At 40.9% G+C, this 21,341-nt stretch overlaps 2 protein-coding genes across 3 annotated transcripts in view; both read right to left on the bottom strand.

Annotated features, from left to right (window-relative positions):
- Positions 1 to 11,145, bottom strand: part of LOC148073435 (uncharacterized) — an 18,354-nt gene extending 7,209 nt beyond the window's left edge. The window contains exons 1-8 of one of the 2 annotated variants that reach the window (XM_087798302.1): positions 11,069 to 11,145; positions 10,456 to 10,656; positions 5,975 to 6,078; positions 2,661 to 3,474; positions 2,277 to 2,381; positions 2,066 to 2,102; positions 1,215 to 1,274; positions 1 to 110 (exon numbers count right to left, since the gene is read on the bottom strand). The exon at positions 1 to 110 is cut by the window's left edge and continues 259 nt beyond it. In XM_087798302.1, the coding sequence (XP_087654428.1) occupies positions 1 to 110; positions 1,215 to 1,274; positions 2,066 to 2,102; positions 2,277 to 2,381; positions 2,661 to 3,474; positions 5,975 to 6,078; positions 10,456 to 10,557 (1,332 nt within the window). In that variant the 5' untranslated portion in view covers positions 10,558 to 10,656; positions 11,069 to 11,145. Of the gene's footprint in view, positions 111 to 1,214; positions 1,275 to 2,065; positions 2,103 to 2,276; positions 2,382 to 2,660; positions 3,475 to 5,974; positions 6,079 to 10,455; positions 10,901 to 11,068 lie in introns of those variants that run through there. The other variant, XM_087798301.1, reaches the window with a different exon arrangement.
- A 1,365-nt stretch (positions 11,146 to 12,510) lies between these two features.
- On the bottom strand, positions 12,511 to 21,148 carry ctcf (CCCTC-binding factor (zinc finger protein)). Its single transcript, XM_087797483.1, has 16 exons — positions 20,982 to 21,148; positions 18,725 to 18,860; positions 18,544 to 18,656; positions 18,383 to 18,469; positions 18,134 to 18,313; positions 17,761 to 17,979; positions 17,203 to 17,365; positions 16,956 to 17,126; positions 16,743 to 16,876; positions 16,051 to 16,171; positions 15,786 to 15,935; positions 15,552 to 15,712; positions 14,737 to 14,919; positions 14,539 to 14,671; positions 13,879 to 14,139; positions 12,511 to 13,801 (listed from the first exon to the last, which is right to left on the bottom strand). Exons 2-16 carry the CDS (start codon positions 18,846 to 18,848, stop codon positions 13,608 to 13,610), a joined length of 2,394 nt encoding a protein of 797 aa, XP_087653609.1. The 5' UTR covers positions 18,849 to 18,860; positions 20,982 to 21,148; the 3' UTR covers positions 12,511 to 13,607.
- Between the last annotated feature and the right edge of the window lie 193 nt (positions 21,149 to 21,341).

The following is a 21,341-nucleotide window of genomic DNA, read 5'->3' as shown; positions in this document are numbered from 1 at the left end:
CACAGCAGGTTTGGGAGGAAGAGGACCGGACGGGCGATCGGAGGGTTTAGGGTGAGAGTGGAAATCCGGGCAGATGTGTTCTAGGACCTTCACAGGATGTCTTGGGTCGGCTGGAAGAGGAAGGGGAGGAAGGTCACGAGGAAGGTCACGTCAGACGGTCATGAAGCTGGTGAAGCAACTTTCATGGAAACATATTTCACTTCTAGAGTCTGATCAAAGTATATCAGTGTTAATTCAAAGTTGAATTAAACACTACTGTTGATTTTTGTTATATTGAAATGTTTTTGTTTTGTATGTATTTGTGTGTGTGTGTCTGTATGTGTGTGTCCGTGTTTGTGTGTGTGAATGTGTGTTCTTTTTTTTAATTATAATTTGAATGAATAATAGTATATTTTCAGGTAAAAATTGAGTTTTTCATTAATAAAAAATCAATACATTTATTTTACACAAAGTGTTTGATATTCTAATTACAATAAATAAAAAAAAGACTTTCTAAATTCAATATTTTTAAAAACATAGACTTTTAAATGAGATATAAAAATGCATAATCATACCAGACTAATACAATCGATCACTGAGCCACTGGCTCTAACTTTTAAATCCACATCAAGCAGTAAAAAAATAATTGGTTACTGTTGCTTTGGAAACCATCATGATCAATTGACGCACATTCTACATCGTCACGTGACCGTCTGGGCGTTGTATGATTGGCCGAAATATTAACTTAGTAGCTCTGTCATCCTTTGATAATGTGTTGACGCACGATTGTAACGATTGTGAATTTATATATTGAATTTGAAAGGCCACAATTAAAAACAAATTCAATTCATAGCATTTATTTTTTAATTATTGGATGTGTACAAAAACAATTGTTGGATTTTTTCATTTTAAGACAAATTAATGATTCAATAACATTTAATGCTGGAAAAATTCAATAAACATTGAATCTTCGGTACTCGGGTCGCTTTAACTTTTTTATTTATTTATTAGAATAAGCGACTTTTAATGTCGTCGTAAAGTTCATGTAAAAATGTTAAGTCTGCTATGGTAACTTCCAGTTGTGCACTAGGATACTAAGCTGATCAATAAATGAAGTCAACATGTCATTCTCTGCATCAGGGCGCCCTCTAGTGGACTCTGATGATACCACGTATATAAAAGCTGCCTGGAGGACTCCATGTTTGTGTACAACAACAACAACAACAACAACACACCTGATGAGGTGGACATGGTTCTGGGCTTCACTGGGGGACCTGGTTTCTCCAGAATAGCACCTGAGGTTCACAAACAGCACATCAATCTGGGGTTCATGACACATCAGGTGTGAGTCTGCGTGTGTGATTGTGTATATCCAGAGAGTAATTACAGATATTTTGTGTAATTGTGTCTGTGTGTGTTAGTGTTTGTGTACATGCATGTGTGGGTTTGTTTGTATGTGTGCCTGTGTCTGTTTGTTTATGTGTGTATGTGTGTTTGTGTCTATGTGTTTATATGTGTATGTGTATGTATTAGTGTGTGTGTATATGTGTGTGTATTTTTGAGAGTGGTTATTTGTGTGTGTGTCTGTGTGTGTATGTGTATGTGTATAGGTGTATGGATGTCTGTATGTCTGTATGTGTGTGTGTATGTGTGGGTATATACAGTATATATGGGTGTTTGTGTATTTTTGTGTGGGTATAGGTGTGTGTGTGACTGTCTGTATGGTAGTGTATAGATGTGTGTGTGTTAGTGTATAGGTATGTGTGTGAAGGTGAGTGTGTGCTAGTGTATAGGTATGTGTGTGAAGGTGAGTGTGTGTAAGTGTATAGATGTGTGTGTAAGTGTATAGGTGTGTGTGTGTAAGTGTATAGGTGTGTGAGTGTGTGTAAGTGTATAGGTGTGGGTGTAAGTGTATATGTATGTGTGTGTAAATGTATAGGTGTGTGTGTAAGTGTATATGTATATGTGTGTATGTGTATAGGTGTGTGTGAGTAAGTGTATATATATATATGTGTGTGCAGGTGTATATATATATGTGTGTGTAGGAGTATATGTGTGTGTGTGTGTAGGTGTGTGTGTGTGTTACCCTCAGAGTTGGCTTTCCTCAGCTCTTCATCTTTATTCTAAAAAGACAATGAAACGTTATTGATCATATTCAAAGTCGGGAGACAAACTGCTGAGTCATGACAACACATTAGCCTGTGTGTGTGTGTGTGTGTGGGGGTGTGTGTGCGTTTGTGTTCATCAACTGCTGACTCAACAGGAGGAACTAAACCTTCACGTGAGAGTCGGGTCACCTGCTTGTGCTTGGAGTCTGCAGGTGGACTTTTAGTGACGCCCATTCTGTGCAGCATCACCTGCAGCCTGTGCTCGAAGCTGGACGTCCCGTCGGACACAGACTTCTGCAGGAGACGTTTAGAGACTCTTGTTATATTTGTTATAAAGGTTTAAAACATGTATTTTATAAGTTGAAGAAGCTTAGACAGACACGAGTAATCAAAGTCAGACGATGTAGTTGATCTATTGGTAGTTGCTGTGTAAGGCCTTGAAACCATCCATCCATCCATCCATCCATCCATCCATCCATCCATCCATCCATCCATAGATATGCTGTGGAATTCGATACAGTATCGTGAATTAAACACATGCGTGTATATCTGCCGGGGGTTGAGTTTCCTGACCTTACTGTTGTCCTCCGGCTCCAGTCCTGACAGCAGAATGAGACTCTGGCTCTTCCCCTCTCTGAAGGTCTTCTTCACCCTCCTCTCCACGCTTCCTTCTACCGTCGCTGGCCTCTGCTGCTCGGCGCCAGGAGAGGTGACCCCGGGCGTCCGAGCACCCTCGGGTGAGAAAGGAGGAAGGGTCACGGCCTCGTTTGGCGAGTCTGAGAGCGTGGCGCGGGTGAGGTCGGGGGTGGTGGTGGCGATAGTGGGGCGGGAGGGGGCGGTCTCAGGGGGGGCTGCCGCGGGGCCTGACGGGGCGTCAGGGTCCGCTGCTTCCCTCGCATCTTCGTCCAGATGTGGGCTGGAGGCAGCGGTTCCTTCTGTGGTGGCGGCATCATGAGAAAGGTTAGCGTCTCTCTGTCTGTCTCGCGCCCTGTCCCTGTCTTTGGCGTCGCGGAGGGGACGGATGAGGTCCGCGATGGAGGTCCTTTTGACCTTCCCCGCCTCTCCTCCCCCCTCGGCCCCTCCTGCCTTGGCGGCTCGGCCCGCCCGAGGACGCTTGAAGGCAAAGAAATCCCCAAACTTTTTCTTGATGTTTTTGGACGGGGGTGCGGCGGACGAGGGTGACGTGACGGAGGGGGAGGTGGGGGGAGAGGCGGGGGTGGGTGAGGGAGGAACGTCGGGGCATGTGAGTGATGAGTCGAGGGGGGTGACGGTGGTGGAGGATGTGATGTTGTCAGACGACGAGGAGGGGGGGGTGGAGGCAGAGGGGGAGAGGCTGGGCTCTGGGGGAGGGGCTTGGGCAGGGATTGACTCCTCCCATTGGCCTTTTCTGCAGCAGAGACAGCAGAAAGAGCAACAGACAAGAAGAGACACTCAGTACTACGACTATTGCTACACATGCGTCGACACATGCTGCGGTCACAGGGAGAGAAGACATGCATCGACTATAACACATGCAGAGTCAGAGTTGTCCCGCTAACATACCACGCTCTGGTACTGACCTCCCATGATGCCTTTACACACACCGCTCTATGTAGTGGTCGGTCGCTACACTACTGTGTTGAAATTCTACGTCAAAAGTGGTCGACGCCTCTGATTGGTTGGCTGGGCGGCAAAGCATTACAGGAGCCGTTCAGGTGACCGATACTGACTTTTTTTTAGAGGGATGACACCTGAGATGTAATGTCGAGCCTATAAATTCTAATAAATATTATTAATTCAAACAGTTGAGCCCTCAATAAACGAGGGACATATTCATTGTTATTCATTATTTATATAATTTGAATCTTCTGGAATTATTATGATTAATAAAAAAGGTTTTTCTGACAAACAATTCATCTCGCAGCATACAGTTGAAAATTATGTCTGGCTCCCATTTTTGTCAGAACCTTGTAACTGCAGTCTCTCGGAACCTCCATCGTGACGTGTGCATTTGTTTATGAGAGGAGAGAATCCTTACTTCATATGAAAAGAGAGATCTATGGCAGCTCTATTGAATCAATGACAATAAAAAAAGCAAATATTTTGCTGTTTTGTTCTTGTCAAGTTTTTATTTTTAAAGCATCTTTATTTTTAAGGGTGTAAAGCTGTCGTCTATGTATCATAAACACACAATAAACAGTGTAAATAATAATAATGACACCAGATTAATGCTCATTAAAAACAGAATATCAACTTATTTACAGTATAACAGAAAATGTAACTATCTCAGCAAAATTCATTATCATTCTTCACTTTTCTGTTGTACACATTTACTCCAGAAATAGTAATAAAAATTAAAGTAAATGACAACCTTTTGCATCATGTTTATAACTTGTGTAAAACTTTATTTTTGTAGGTGTATTAATGTATGTTTATGTATTAATTCATTTATAATTATTTTCTTTATTATTGTTCTTAATTTGTATTATTATTCTAGTTTTTATATTAATTTTCACATGTGTATTGTATGTCTTCATATGATGTATTTGTACGGCTAAACTGTTTTTGAGAACTGCTGTGACAACTTAAATGAGGGAAGAATAAAGCTGTCAATCAATCAATTAACTTTTTTGTTTTCCTTTGTTGACATTTATCCATCTTTGAGAAAAACTGATCTATACGTCACATGTAACATCTCCGTAAAGAAACTTTAATTTAGGGAACTAGAAAAACAGAAACATTTCTGTTTGTTATCTTCATCGGAGCCATTATGTGCAAAATTAAAATGTCATTTTTGGACATTTACTCAAATTATTCTCTGGATATTTGCTCAGAACTTAATGAAGCCTCCACTTTAATTAACTACCTCAGCTGTGGTTTCATTTCAGCAGCAGCTTTAATAAACTTTCAATTTGCTTCATTTTTGTCTAAACGGTTGAATTGAACAATCTCGTGTTGTTGAGAAGATGCTTAAAAGCAAAAAGTAGTAAAAAAAATTTAAGTCATAGGTAAAATGTAACGTCTTAAACAAGGTTGAAGTCTCAAGTCTTTGATCACGATTAAGTGTCAGGACAACTCAGGTGTGTCTGAAGGTGGTTCAACTGGACAGAAACATTCATCATGCACTTCAAATACCATCAACACATCTAAAATAAAACTACAACAAAAGGGAAACACATGTTTGTCTTCTTGGGAATGAAAGGAAAGAATGAAATTTAATCTCCTCAAATGTTTGTTTTATTTTGCAACTTCACTGGTGGCCATTTTTTATTCCCTCACGTGTTTCCTGCCTCACAATCACATCAACATTGGCTTAGGGTTGTTTTTGGTCTGAGTCCTCTGGTGTAAATAATAAAGCAGTCCGGGGTTACGGATTGAAGCTCAGTAATCCGAGACAGACTCAGACTAGAACAAGTTCAAGAGGAGCCAGGTGATACTGACTACCTGCCTGGAAAAGTGAATACTAGAAAGTGGCTTTTCGTTTATTTGGACTATAAGTTTGAATATATTTTCTAACAATAACACTGAGAGGATTTGAACCCAAAGCCTTGAATACATGTGAAAAATAGGTCAACAGAAATAGAATTTGTGTGACTCATATGTTTCACTTCAGACACGTCATCACTTCATACACTATGATTATAACGTGTCCCTTAGTAAATGTTCCTTCGACAATCTTGAAGAACATCTAGACGTGTTTCCAAAGGGATTCTCAATCAGGAAATCAATACAATGTGCAAACAGGGGGATGTGTCGAGTTGTGGTCTGATCAGGGTCAATTATCTGTGTTGCCACGGTGACCGTCGCAGCTGTTGTCTGCCCATCAGTCATTTGGTATTCAAGGTCAAGTATCCTGTCACCACGACTGTGAGTGTGTGTTTGTGTGTGTGTGTGTGTTTGCGACTCACAGCGAATAGTCCGGGATGATTCTCTTGGTGAAAAACTCTTCTACTCCTTCGTCCACTCTGCCCATCCCATCTGTGGTCTCGTCCACGCTCCTCAAGGCCGCGTCCTGCACACACACACATTAGTCTTAGTTTGTCGAAAGTGACCGATGACTGTAGAGATGCACGACTTCATCATCTCTGGGCATGTGACCCATGAGCCCGACACTTTAATCAAGCTTCCCTTTTAGAGACGGAAGCTTGATAATGAGGGTAGAACTCACGGCTCCTCATCAGGTCTGACGGAAACATGGACCAGATTCACCTGCATCAGTTCAACCGAGAAGGATGGAAGTATTTCATATGGAAGTATATCACTGCCATCAGAATATTGAATGGAACATTCAATAAAAAGGTTGGAACATTTTCTAATTGCAATATTGGTTTCATTTTTTAGGCATTAATAATGTTGTTTTTTTATAATTGTTTTCAATAATTTCAAAGGTTATATTTGTTTTTGGTGACGCTACTATAACTACAAATGAAAGAAATGTCATGTGTGTAACGATGGTAAAAATCCACTGAACCCACAAAACTGTGGTGATGAGAGGGAGTGAGTTGTCGAGTGTTTCTGGAGTTAGAAAGTGAGAGTGAAAGTTCACATGTTTGAGGCAAAACCATCATAAATAAATCAGTTTAGTTTCAGTTCAGGAATGACTCAAGTCCGACCACAGCAGCTACAAACACCTGACACTGACTTGTCAACAAGTCCATCATCAAAGTCCAGCAGTGAAAGTTGACTATTATAAATATGTCAAATACTTCATCATCTGACCTTGATTATTCATGTCTGTGTAGAGTTAAATGTTTAATTCTAAAGTTGTTGTTTTTTTCTTTCTTCCATTAAAATAGAAAATCATGGTTGAAAAACATCAAATATTGAAAATTTAAAGAGGATAAAAAACTTAAAATGAAAAAGGATACAACTTTGTGAGTACAAATAATTATTTAATTTTGAAAATATAAAAAAAAAAATAATATAGAAGTGATTTAATTAAATTATTAAAAGAATATAAAAGCTTGAAAACTAAATTCAATGCTTCGATGATATGTTAAATTCAACCCTCAATATTGCGATGCCACGTACATACTTCCAAACGTCCGTAGAAACAAATCCTGTATGTTCCTGAGCTACTGAAAGGGTTAAGAGCTAAACAGGGATCTACGATGCTCTTAACGATCCATTAGCGTTCGGGTTTTGAATCAGGGTGATGGGCAGCTGTGGACTGAACAAGTCTCTACTCAAAGATGCGGACAAATCTAAGTGCAACTCGATCTCGCTCCACATTTCTGCTGAGTAATCGCCGTCTGATAGAGAAAGAGACGAGCCACATCAGCAGAGCCAGGTCAAGACAAAAATTCATGTTATGATCCGATAACAAATTCTGATCTTTACGTTCCTCCTTTATCCTGATATTGTCGCAGGAACGTTCAGACCTTCTGTTTACAGAGTTTTGCAGCACGTGAGAAACAGCATCAGGTTTCTTCCACCACGTTAGACATCAACATGAACAGACAGCGGCGTCAACAACTGCCCCCCCATCTGATGAGTCACGTTCAACCCGACCGTCCTTCTTGACGACGGCTATGAAACTATTCAACACTGTTGATGAATTCTCCTGCGTCGTCTCATAGTCCCCTGCTCGACAGAGGCAGGTCTGTCACTTCATGTACAGGTGTGATCGACATACTTGGAGTGTGTATTGTCAAGAGTATATAGCAGTAGTATTGTCGAGTACTTGACTCTGGTGTTGCAGAATTTACAGACCACATGACTCTTGACGAAGTCGTAAGTGCTTTCATTTGTTTTCAAACCAAAGTATGTCCAAACATCAGCTTTAAAAGCTGCTGGAGTCACTGTATCCTCTCGTCCTCAGTCAAGTCGGGATATCGCAGGATTTTATTGTTTATTTAACTGTGGAGGACGTAACGACTGCTGCTACTTTTTTAATTGATACATTGCTGTTAAATATTGATACGATATACTGAAAAGATAATGCAATGTTTAAGTGTATATTCCTACAACATACTCAAACAGATCTGTATAAAAGTTCTTAAAGGTTGCTCACTCCCTATATTTGGGTTGAGATTTTAAAATACATTATTTATATATGCTTAAGATGGACCCATCGATCCATCCATTCACCTTTTCTGATTGGGTCATAAATCTTAAAAAATGAACATTTACAGAACATTAACATTTGACCAGTGATGTGCAGACAAAATGCAGGAAGACGCGTTTCCTCCTGAATCACATGCTTTAAACCAAATAATGCTACTTTAGACACGACGAGACTTTATACCCGGTGACCCCCAAATTAAGTGAACATGATGAGATGCATGAGTTCGGATCTAAAATCAAAAAAGCTAATACGAAGTTTGATGAATGTTTTAATCTTTAACAGAAATTGTAATACAAAAATCAAAGCAACATCAATTTCTATATTTTAAAACATGTTTGTAGTTCAAAAGTGTTTTATTTTAATTGTATTCAGCCTGTCGACTGTCTTTTGAAGATACTTTGGATGAATGTAAGAAAAACACCTTTAATTTTTTAATCAATAATAATAATAATTGTAATAATAATAAATATTTTAAAGACTGTCTTAAGATCAACTGTCTGTAGAAGAGATTTTTAGAGTTTATTAGTATCCAGCTCTTTCATTTTGCTTCCCCTCTGTTGTAGCCACCTGTCAGTGTTTAGCACATGCCAACAAACACACACACACACACACTCGGAAACACAAAAGCACACACAAATAATGCTTGAGAGCTTCAACAAAACAAGTTTTTCTTACATGTCAGGGGAGATCATCTCGCCATAGTTACTAGCAGCTTTGTTTTTAGCTCAACTGAACCAACCTGTCTTCATATTAGATACTTGAAAAACACATTTTTACTCCAGTTGTCCTCCTGAATCTGTTAAGTACACGCGAGGGTGTAATAGAGTTAAACGTAGTGAAGGTCATTTCATTATTGTCATGTGACTTCCTTCACAAGATACTACAGAACAAGATCCTGTTAAGACTGAGAACCATGGTCTCAGATGTGGAGAAGTTAACTCTCATTAAGAAATGTTAATTTAAGTTAATAGTTTGGCTCACGTGACGCTCAGAAGAAGTAGTAAAACTATTTAATGTTAAACTAATTTATGACTAGAAGGTAGATTTATGGAACACTTGTTAGCGTTGAAGTAATTTAAGTTTAATTCACGCCAGTTTAACGACCGATTACTTCACTGTTTAATGCTGTTGAATGTATAGTACATTGATCAATAGAAAGTGTTTTATGCTTTAATCAAGCTGTCAGAAGCAGAAATAAGAGCTGAAAGTTATTAACAAGTCGATTTCTTCTGTTACTGCCATCATTTCCATTATAAACATATAAATCCCACAAGTGTTTCCTGCCATTATCTTGAATTTAATCCCAAGTTTGCGGCGCTAGTTGACGTCGATAAACACCCCCTTGTCTTGAAACTGAACATGATTCTCTTTACATTCACATTAGCGTCAATTTCACGTCAATCACAACAGACACGTATCATAAATAAAAAAGTGTTTTCTTTACACCCATACTTTGGTGATAAGAATCAAACTCCAAATATTCGCGAGTAACAACCTGACAACACTGAACAAAGATGCTAAACATTAGCATATGACTTTAAAATGTGGCACTAAAGTCATCTGATGAATAGAAAGTCGTTAAGATAGCACGTTATTTGACTTGAAGGACTTTGTCGGAGGATTTTAACAACCATGTAAGCCTTTGAAAGATCAGAAACTATTAATGTTCCTCTTCATGATGAGGATGTGAAAGAAAATCAAACCTCTAATAATGTTATTTCGTATCGTTTGCTTTTTTTCCCCTCTTCATAACAACGAGGCGTCTCTTGCTGAGTGAGTGAGTTAGTCTCACACTTGAGACAACAGTGGCCTCAGATTTAGAGGTGCTAATCCCACTCCTCGCCACAAATATTTCCAAACATCAGAGGTCAGTGATTTGTCAGGTGTTGACTACTGTGATGTGGAACACAAATCAGAAACTCAACGGAGTGACGACGATGTAGGAGTAGAAGAAGGAGAAGAAGTAGAAGAAGGAGAAGGAGAGGAAGGAGAAGAAGAAGAAGGACCCCCATTAATGTGAAAGCATGAATAATTGAGTTAGCTTTCCCAGGAGATCACAAGAGACGGATAAAAAACAACCCAACAAACACCACTCCCAAAATATTCGCACATATTTCACATCCTTGTTTTAGAACGATGGATAAATAGATGGATGGATAGAAAGAAAAATTTCTCAGTTTTTCTGAGCTTGTTTGTCTCTAAAATGGATGCAGAATCAGCTGCTACACTCCTGAATGAAAAAAAAACACTCTCAGTGAGTGTGTTGTCGCTAGTGTCCTGAGGATGGAGGCTGTGTGTGTGTCAGTGTGTGTGTGTTATTACCTGGGTTCTGGAGGAGGGAGGCTGTGTGTGTGTTCGCCGCGGTCGTGGTCGTGAGGCGGTAAAGTGCCGGAGTGTCTGTCCCTGGGAGGGTAGAGGCTCCATGAGAACGGCGGGGTCTCCAGAGCCTGGGCTGCGGACACAGCCGGCGGGGAAAGGCGGCTAACGTTCCGGGGCTGGAACCTGGTCGGGCGCCGACCTCCTCTGAAAACGGACAGAAGGAGACGATGAACGATGCTTCTCTCGCTCCTGATCTCCGCCGCTGCAGCATCCACCACTGCAACCACCTCCCCCTCCCTCCCTCCGCCTCCTCCTCCTCTGTCCCGGGGGGGTGTCGGGGGTGGGGGAAGGGGATGGGTTTGAGGCCAAAGCAGAAAAAAGGGGGTTGCTGTTGGTTACTGGGGGTGGCCAGTTCTTCCTCCTCCTATTCCTGCTCCCATCAGTCGGTGTGATGGAAGACAGGGAGGAACATATATGTGGGCCAAACTCAGCTGCTGCCGTCTCACACAAGGGGCTGTTTGGGGTTGGTGGAGGGGGAGACAAAAACAGAGAGGAAGTGGAACATAATGCAGTCATTTCAAATGCAAATGATGGCCTAACGGTTGAGTAAAACCACCTTGTTTTGTGGCACATATTTAGGGGCTCAGTCGTCGGATGAAATGATCCAATGAGCTCCGAGGAGGAAGTCTTCACTGGAGTGAAAGTAAACACAACATGCTCCAATTAGTTACAAACACTTGTCTCCATCTATACGTCTGTTTGTTCACCCATTCATTCACATAATAACAGTACGGCTTTCTTAAATACATTAATGTAAGAGACACTATTAGCTTGTTCAGCTAGCATGTTGTTCTTAAACAACAAGAAAATCTGTAAATTAAATCATATAAAAAACGAAGATTGCTTCCGTAAGCAATGACAAAATACTATAATACTGTACAAACATTACTATATTTTTCATTAACTCAAGTCATAAATACATATTTAACGGTTTATCTACTAAATCAAAAGAGTGACACAGCAAGATTTAGCCGTTAGCTCATGAACAGGTGCAAATATAGTTTATCTTTATATAAACTTTTACATCTTTTTAAGGACAAGAAACGAGTAAAACAGTATGAAATATTAACGAAATAAGTCACCCGTTTGCTATATATTAATTTTTAGACGAAACTTAATTTATATATTTTAAGATATTAAGATAACCTGTTCTCAAGACCGGAATCGTCCGCATTAAAAAAAAGGAAATTAAAGCCTTTCAAAATAAGAGCTTCTACTTAACTACATTTCCCGAAGAACTTTCTCATTCAAGTGATGGTACATTTATTATTAGTTAGATTTTCGTTTTTAAATAATTGTTACGATTTGTATTTTGCGCCAAGACTACAGAAATGATATGGAATTGTGTCATTTATATTCAATACAAGATTTATATTCTTTATATTTTCAATATAAGATGTATAATAATAAAATATATAGTTAAACTGTTCTGTTTGAAGATGTATTCATGCACAAAGCTGGAGGTGATTTTTTGTAAATTAACAGAAAGAATAACTATTTCATGCCTATAACTTGAAATGAATAGTTTGAAAATATAACTCACTAATATATACAGATTTCTTTGTGGTCAAATAAAATCATTAAAAAAAACCTGGTTTACATGCTCTTGGGCATCATAACTATTACTGTTCGTTTTGGTCATTTCGTCAAAACACATGTCAACCATGAAAACAAGTTAAAAATAACCTTGAATCATTTACTTTATTCCATTAATTTAAAATGGGAAAACCTGCTTCTGCCCAAAAACATTTCAGTGGTTACGCCAAGTTTTATAGACATTTAAACTTTAATTTAAACATCAAACTTACATCTCGAGATAAGCTCAGTTTCTTATCCTGAAACAACTTAAGTGTCATGAATTATAAATTTTCCTTCAATATTTTGCCATCGATGCCTGAACAATCCGGCCTCAATGTTCAGTCTTCTTTGGTTATAAACACTGCATTTTTATTGGATTCTCGTCACACAGTGTTGGACATTACAGACAAACTCCAGCCCTCCTATCAGACATTTATTTATCATCATCTGTACAGTGATTTGTTCATTACAAGAGCATCTCTTTGTGTGTCATTAAAAAAGTATTTTTTGAATCCATTTGCTTTTCAGGAAACACAAACGAATGATGCACCATGCAGCTACAGAACATTCGACTTCTTGGCACAAACATTTTGTGGCCTCTGTGGCTTTTCTATCCGTGGGGAGATAAAAACAAAAAAAAAACAAACATGTAACGTGAGTTAGACAATGACTTGCGATTCAAAACTCTCCAGTAGAGGCCGCTGACGGCCCCATCGATAGAAAAATAGAGGAATTATTAAACACGTCAAAAACTATTCATGCTTTTTTTTAAAGTACAATTTTCTGATGCGGAGGTGTGGTGTTTTTTGGAAGCTCGAAAAAAACGTGTGACTTCCATTATCAGTCTGTCTGTAGAATAAAAAAAAAAAAAAAGAAGTTGAAATGGTTCGATGTAGAAAACAAGAGGAAAAAGAAGATAAATCGGCGTACAGTTGAAAAACCCATCCGACGATAACCAGGCTATAATGTGTATTTACATGCAAACTGAATTCACGTGGAACTAGACAAACCCTTCGGAATGCTATGAGAGACACAAAAAGAAGGAAGCATTATCGGTAAAATACCAGGAGACATGAGCTCGACTAGACGACTGCGGCAGAAAGTGCCGAGTCAGCGGAAACACTTATGTACAAACATGTGAGAAACCAGACAGCCTCGCCTCGTGGGAACAACACGCAGCTCTGTGGGCGTGCGTTTGGGACTTGACGGCTCATGCGCCTTAATTAAAAGGACAGGAAGTGAGGTCACACATCCCAGAAGGTGCCAGAGCCTCAGCGTCTATATACATGATCGGCGTCGGTGAATAAAGGGGTAACAAGATGGAGGGGTGCACGAGAAGCAGAGAGAGTCGCGGTAACAGATCATTAATGAACACTGAAGTGTCGGAGCGTCAGGAGAAACATTCGTGTCACCAGGAGCGGTCGTGGCTAAGACTCAGAGTCAGCAAAGGTTTGGATGGTCTGGACAGGAAGTTATATCAGAGGAGAGTTCCATGAGTCTGTTCTCCGGCTCCGTCTCTACCGGTCCATCATGCTGAGGATCATCTCTGGGGTCAGGTCTCCGTTGGCAGCGTCCGCGGCAGTTTCCTCGTTCACGACCAAGCTAACCGCCTCTGACTCCGCCCCCTCTAGTCCAGCCGACAGATTCGTCCCTTCTTCCTCCTCCTCATCATCGTCGTCGGGTCCCTGAACCTCCACTTGAATGATGGTGTCTGCGGATCAAGAAAGGTGGATCAGCACAAAACCTCATACACATGGTCCGGTCTGGACCCTGGTAGGACCCGCTCACCCGCATCTGCCAACTCCTCCGCCGGCCTGACGGACTTCACTGGAGACTTTGGGGGATTCTTGGGAGGTCGACCACGTTTTCTCTTGACGGGCGTCTCTTCTGGAGCCGGGACCGGAACGGTGTCCGGCGCCTGGTCCAGCTCCATGTTCTGAATCTCCTCGTCTACGTTGAGGAGTAACTCGTCCCCTCTTTCAATGTCTTCGTCCTCCTCGCCATCTTCATCGTCGTCCTCCTCGTCTTCGTCGTGTTCATTTTCATCCTCTGAAAATCACGAAATGCTTTGTAAGAAACACGTGATCTTAGTGGCACAAGTTCTGACAGCAACAGTGGTGCTACATTACAGTTTGCTGAAGAGAAATAAAAATAAAAAAATTCTTCCATAGCTGGATGAAAGTGTTCTTCATGTTCCCTTTCTCTCATTGTTCCCTTATTCCTTTTTTCTCCATGTTCCCTTGCATGATTCTTCCCTGCACCATATTCCCACAAATATTTCCTTAATGTTCCCTTTCTTGTTCCATACCTCCTGGACTTTAACATTTTAATCTTAGTTAGACTCTTTTTCTCAGCTGTCTCGAGTATGTTTGTAGACTTCCGACCATCATCACAGTTTCATAAAAAGTATTTTGAAGAAAATGTGTGAGTGTGAAGTGGGATATTTACCACTGTCGTCGTCATATTTTCTGCTCCTCATCTTCCTCTTTCTGCCTCTCCTCCCCTTCTTGGCAGGTGGACTTCCCTTCTCAGACTCCTCCACCTCACCGGTGCAGTTCTCACAGTGGCGCAGCATGGTGTTCTGCGAAACAAAACATGAGCATTTCAATAACCTGCCGTGGGAGAATCCGTAGACGGAAAACTTACTCTCCGGGTGAAGGTCTTGCTGCACTTGGGACAGACGAAGGCAGTTGGAATGAAGTTGGGGTCGTGGTAGCGTTTGAAATGCATGTCCAGGAGCTGCTTCTGTCTGAAGGTCTTCTCGCACTGGTTGCATGCGAATGGCTTCTCTCCAGTGTGAGTTCTCCGGTGCATGACCATGTGTCGCTCCTGGAGTGGAGACGCATGTAAAAATAAATGAATGGTGAATTTAAACTGGCTTTGATCACAAATACAACATGTGAGGAAAAATGAAATGAACACAGTACAGTTATATTCAGCACAAAAAAAAAAAAATGTTTTAGTAACATTAAGTGAGCACCAAAATACCACGTTTTAATTGAAATCTTGTTTGAGACCACAAACAGATGTGCTGCCATCTGCTGGATTTCAGTGAAACAGCAGAGCATGTTAGACACTCGGGAAACTAGTCGGCTGTCATCATAAATCTATGCAAGTTAATCTGTGACATCATAGAGAATTTAAATTTTGAGCACTGAATTATTTTAATTCATTTTAAGTTAATTAAAAGATTAAATTCGTTTTTATTACACACAGAATGATATTCTAATTCCCCCCAAAAAATATCATGTGACACAGGTCACATAGCCTGGACACTGCTGGTTTATTTATAAAAATATAGAATTAAGAAACTATATTTTTTTTCTTATCGTAATTAGAATATCTAACTCTAATTCAGAAAGAAATTAAGTACCTAAAATAATAAATTTGAACAATTTTTTTGTACACTGATACATTTCCATAAACATAAGTAGTCATAGTTACATTACGGAGCCACATACCTGACGGCAGCAGTAGTCGCACATGTCGCACTTGAAACGCTTCTCATTTTTGTGGGACTTCTGGTGCTGGATGAGTGCGTAGCGCTCGTGGAACACGGCGTCGCAGTAACGACACTTCTTTCCCGTCTCGATGAACGAATGCTGCTTGCGGAGATGAACGCCTGTTAAATGGGGTGAACGAGAGAACGAGAGTTAAATGGGGTCTTGAGTCGAGAGTCTGACCAGCGATCGTACCCAAGTCGCTCTTGCGTGCGATGACTGTGTCGCAGTGGGGACAGTGGAATTTGGCAACATTCTCTGTGTGTTTCTGGAGGATGTGCATTTTCATGGTTCCACTCTGGGTGAAACGGGCGTGACATATGTAGCACTCGTACGGTTTCTCCCCTGGGGAGGAGAAAGTGAACACGAATGTAAAGAGGAAGATCCACCAGTTCATGACGGTTAAATCTTCAAAACTAAAATCTAAACAGTTCAATTCAGTCGACAAGACTTCTCTTACCCGAGTGTGTCCTCATGTGCCTCTTCAGCTTGTAGGTGTCTCTGCTAGCATAGCTGCACAGGCTGCACTGGAACGGACGCTCACCAGTGTGGGAGCGAATGTGGCGTTTTAGCTTGCTCACCTGGACAACACACGTGAAGAAAGAACAAGGAGGATTAGATCAAATTTCAATTAAAATTATTAATATAGATATTTAAGGTTGAATTCATTGTTTTTTTAATAATTAAATATTGAAAGAAAATGAAAAAACATTTTCATAATGAATAATGTTTTTATACATTCTTATTGCAAATATTCCCCCTACTATAAAATATTTAAAAATTCTTAGCCTTTCAGATTAAATCTAAAAATTTGGTATAATGGGTTGAAAGTTTGATCAAGTATACTGTGGGTATTGTCTAGTGACACTATTATACCAACATTATATTGAATTTTAAGGCTATGAATTTAAATATTTTGAGCTTTGGAATTTTAATTGTTGAATTATTGTAACTCGTATATTAAACTGTATGTGTAAAAAAAAAAGTATTTTGAAATAATTTGAATTTTTATAATTGAATTATTTTAAAAACTCAAACTTTCAATGTAGAAATTTCTTAATTTGACACATTTTAATAAAAGGAATTGAAATTTTAAACATTTAAAACATTAAATCAATCAATATTCTGATGCCACCAATACACTGGTCTCACCTCCACACTGGCGTAGTCGCACATGGAGCACTTGAAAGGTTTTTCATGTGTGTGTTTGTAGCGCCGATGGCGGACCAACTCCCCGCTGGTCACAAAAGCCATGTCGCAGTCTGTGCACTTGTGGGGTCGAGTCCCTGCACAACACCAAGGAGGAAAACCAACGTGTGAATGACATTAATCAGTGTAAAGAAGACTGTGGGTCGACGCGTGTACCAGTGTGTGTGTTGAGATGGTTCCTCAACAAGGTGACGGTGCGGAAGGCTCGTCCACACAAGTGACATTTGTGAGGCCTCTCGTCCGTGTGGCTCTTCATGTGTCGGTCCAGGTTGGAGCGCCGCGGACATGTGTAGCTGCACAGCTCACACTGGAAGGTCTTCTTCACGCCTGGAGCACAAAAACACAGTCAGGGTTTGAAGAACAACACCAGTCATGATGAATCCTGATGGATCTTTATGGTCACCTTTCTTTTTGATCTTGGTGGGCTTGGGTGGTTTCATGTTACCAACCACCTTCTCGGCATTGACCTCGGAGAGAAGCCCCTCCTGCTGCTCCTCCTCAAAGTCGTACACGCTGACGTCCATGTCTTTGTCTCCTTCAGCATAACGCAGACGACTCTTCTTTCCCTGTACATGTTTTAAGACCAAGAACACTTTCATAGTTTATGATGCCGAGATTATATTTATTTACACCAGAGGTGTCAAATTCAAATCACACAAGGAACAAAGATCTTTTAGTAGTTAAAGTCAAAGCATGAAAGATTTTCATTCTTTGAGGCTCAATATGTCTTAATAATCTCTCAAGTCTGTTTGGAGATTGAAGGAAAATGCTGTTTAACTCGTCATCAGAATAAGCCTCCTTTGTCCCTTATCTTTATACGTTACCATATCAACATAAACATTAATCTTTGACGTTGCACCAGCCTTCTGGCGGGCCACATAAATGTATGAACGAACCAGATATAGGGCCAGGAGTATAGACAGACTGTGAACAAATCTTAAGATGATGGACAAATTCTAACCTTTTTAGCTTTCTTCAACATGCCCATAGGGGGATGGTAGTCAGGATCTTTAGACCACGTGGGGTCGGCCGGTGGCGGCATGGCTTCCTCTTCCTCTTCTTCCAGAATCTGGTTCCCCACCTCGACTTCTTCGTCCTCATCTTCCAACTCTTCCTCTGGATGGCCCTCCCCCTCGTGCTCCACCGTCTCTACCTCTCCGTTGGCACCCACCTTGACCACCTTAAGAAACGGTTGGACTTTGGTGTTTAAAGAGTAATAAAAAGATGATACCCTTGAATATCTCAATATTTTTATTTCATTAAAACATATTGATATTCAAAAGCAATGGTTAGAGCAATAATAAAAGAGTAGAAAATATGCCGTTGGATTTTACCTGGAAGCCCTCTGGCAGTGGCAGGGTGTGGCAGATGACGGGGTCTCCATCTTTTGTCATAGCAGTGGTGTCTGCATAGGTACCCTGCTGAAGGGCCTCTACAGCACTTGCTGAAACTGGCACCTGGACCAACTGAAGCTCCCCTAGACCTAGTGCTGCCTGTTCTTCCATGTTCACAACCTGTAGCCAAGAAGCAGATGATTAGCGATAATATGTCACACATGCATACGAATCGTTTAGAGAACAAACCTGCAGTGTGATAATCTGAGTCTGGTCCACGGTCGTCACTGTGGCTTGATGGGCTGCACCTGAACCACCAACTGCAGCTCCCATCACCTTAAAAACATGTAATGATTTGAGTATACACTGACATCCATCTCAAGGTAGTAGAGTCACATGTATGAACAAACCTCAGTTTTCATCTGCAGGATAGTCGGCTCCAGTGAGTCCATCACCATCATTTCCACCCCAGTTCCTCCGATCAGCTGCTGTCCCCGGCTGGCTTCCATACCTTCTCCATTACCTGAACCGTCACGTGATGAATTAAAAACAGACGTACAACGTGTCTTGGCTGAGTACTGTGAGACATACCTTGTCTTTCTACAACACCCCCGGCCTCGGCGGCTTGTTGGAGGAGATCTGCCACGATGGGATCCTGAAAGTCTTTGCCTGGAACCTCCACCATCCCAACACCATCCACTGGCCCTCCGTCCATGTTGGGCAGGAGCTGAAGTAAAACATTAAGAGAAACCCTTGTTTGATAACGATTTTGTTAACATCTGGATGACAGTGGATGCTCTTGCACAACATTTACCTCCCACGTAGCACTTGAATCCCAAGAATCAGGGACTCTTTATGTAGGAATATCTCGAATTGGTAATGGGTCTAGAATCTTTTTAAGTGCGTTTTTAAAGGTAGATGCACTCAAATGTCAGAGGAATTTTTTTTATTGTAAACAAGTGCTGACGTGATCACCAGATGTCCTTGTGTCATCTCTGGGCCAAGGCTAACGACCTCCAACAGAGCATATGCCTTGTCCGAGAGAAAAACAAGGAATACCACAAAAACAATTTGTTTTGGGGCTACCAGGTCACCTTGACCCATGGACAACACAAGAGTTAAACATTATTATAGCAGTGAACTTCATAGCTTTTTCTCACATGCGCACTCTTGAGAGCCCAAAGTTAATTAATACACAATCTGCTGTTATGTGTAAACATTAATACAACAACAACGAAGAGTATTTACATATTTACTTTTCAAATACAAGTTTCACAAATTATCCCATTTAAATGTAATCACATGGTTGGGATAACATCTAAAACAGTGTGTGCGTATTGATCCGTGTGCATCTTATTCTTCAGTCGGCTTTGGTTACTGGATGCAACTTCACAATTTAGTTTATCGTTTTAAATAGTGTTTGGTTTTTCCTCAAAAGCATTTTACTTGTTTAACGTTGCCTTTTATTCCATTACTGTGCTAGGATTTGTGTTACTCTTCTGGCATCATTATAGAGGGAGCTCTTTGCCAAAATATATCTGGCGTCTTGGACGGGCTTCGATCAAGAGTCATGTCTCCACATCGACTCTGGTGACGTGGTCTGCTCTAATCCGGGACAACTTTAAGCGACAGAAATGCATGGCGGTCTTAGGGCTCCAGGTCGACGGTTGCTCGGGGTCTGCTAGCTAGAGAAGCCTCATCATTCTATTCAACTACAAATATAAGTATCATTTCCGTCCGCCCTACCATTTCAGCTCGGGCACTTCTTACGTCATGACGTCACACGCCACAAACGTATGTTGAAAACTTTTTTTGACGAGTAAACGAAACTTCAACTGAACGACTACAAATCACTTTGTACCACATATAAAATATAAAAATTAACTAAATAAAGCACGTGACTTCCATCACATGAATCGTGTCCCATGCCACTTGTCTAAACGTACGAGTAATTCATACACTTTAAAGATTTTATCTTTTAATATTTAAGCATTCATTTATTTTTGGTAGCTTGACGATTTGTATGGCACTGTGTAGTTAAAAAGTGAATAATTGTAGGGGAAAATGTTTCAGCAAATCAGCGGCTTCGTTACATTTATCCCGGACACGTCACGTGTGTTGTCAGACCAGGAAGTGACACAACGAACAGATGCTTTGTGAACGATCGCATTGACAAACATATCTTCTGTCCAAATAGATTTTATGTGGAAAAAGTTTCAGATGAAGTTTAATCTAATCGGAAATGACTTCTAAACATGGGGTCGCAACATATGACGTCATCACGTAGGAAGCGCCCGGACCGAACTGTTAGGGCGGACCGAAATGGCACCTACAACAGGCCTGTGCTAACTAGCTAGCTGCTAACGTCATTATTTCACAATGTTCTGGGGTATTGTTGTTTCTCTTAAGGAACGTAGCGAACTATAAAGTGATTTAATCACGTCGTGTTTATACAAACGATCATTTAAAGCCTATATTTCGCTGATGTTAAAAGTCAGACTCGCACATGAAGGAGGCGCTGAGCTAGCGTTAGCCTGCTGGAAGTTAAACCGCCACTTTTAGCTCTAAAGACGGAAACAAAGAAGATGGACGCCTCGGCCTAAACTAATGACTCATCCAAACATCCACAAGGCGGAAAATGTTCCCACATTTGCGCGTTGAAGTGAGCGTGTTTCGGTCTGAAACTCTCGATGTTGCGCTATTTAAGCCCATTTTGAGGGATTTGGTGATAACGATAGAGGGAGACAAACACTCTCCGAGCGAGCACCCAGAGCCCCATCGTGACACCTAGAGGCCGATTAAAGATCCTGCAAACTCCCCCCCCGGACGAAAAGTAGTGGCACTTTACCTGCACGGATGCGTTTCTCGTCCCGTTCAACTTGGCGGACAGCGCAGAGTCCGGACTACAAAGTTAGCGAGGTGGCGAGAGAAGGAGGCTTCTTCGCAGTTTGTTTAAATCCTCTCCCGCATTAACTGAGTAGCTCTGCCACAAAATGGCAGTTGGCGGCCCAGTGCGCATGTGCGGGGTGGTGTCGAACTGCTGCAGCACACTGATTGGCCAAGAAGGGGCGCTCGCCCACAGTTCAAAATGGACTCGCGTTTAAACTTATTTTACCAGTATAACTCCTTAACTCTCACCAGTTAGTCGTGTTGTACGCGATAAAATATTGATGAGTAGATGTAGACACTGACTTCCGTCATTATTTTT

Source organism: Callionymus lyra, chromosome 8, assembly GCF_982586985.1.
Source record: "Callionymus lyra chromosome 8, fCalLyr1.hap1.1, whole genome shotgun sequence".
Classification (NCBI taxonomy): domain Eukaryota; kingdom Metazoa; phylum Chordata; class Actinopteri; order Syngnathiformes; family Callionymidae; genus Callionymus; species Callionymus lyra.
This window is presented reverse-complemented; position numbering and strand designations above follow the sequence as displayed.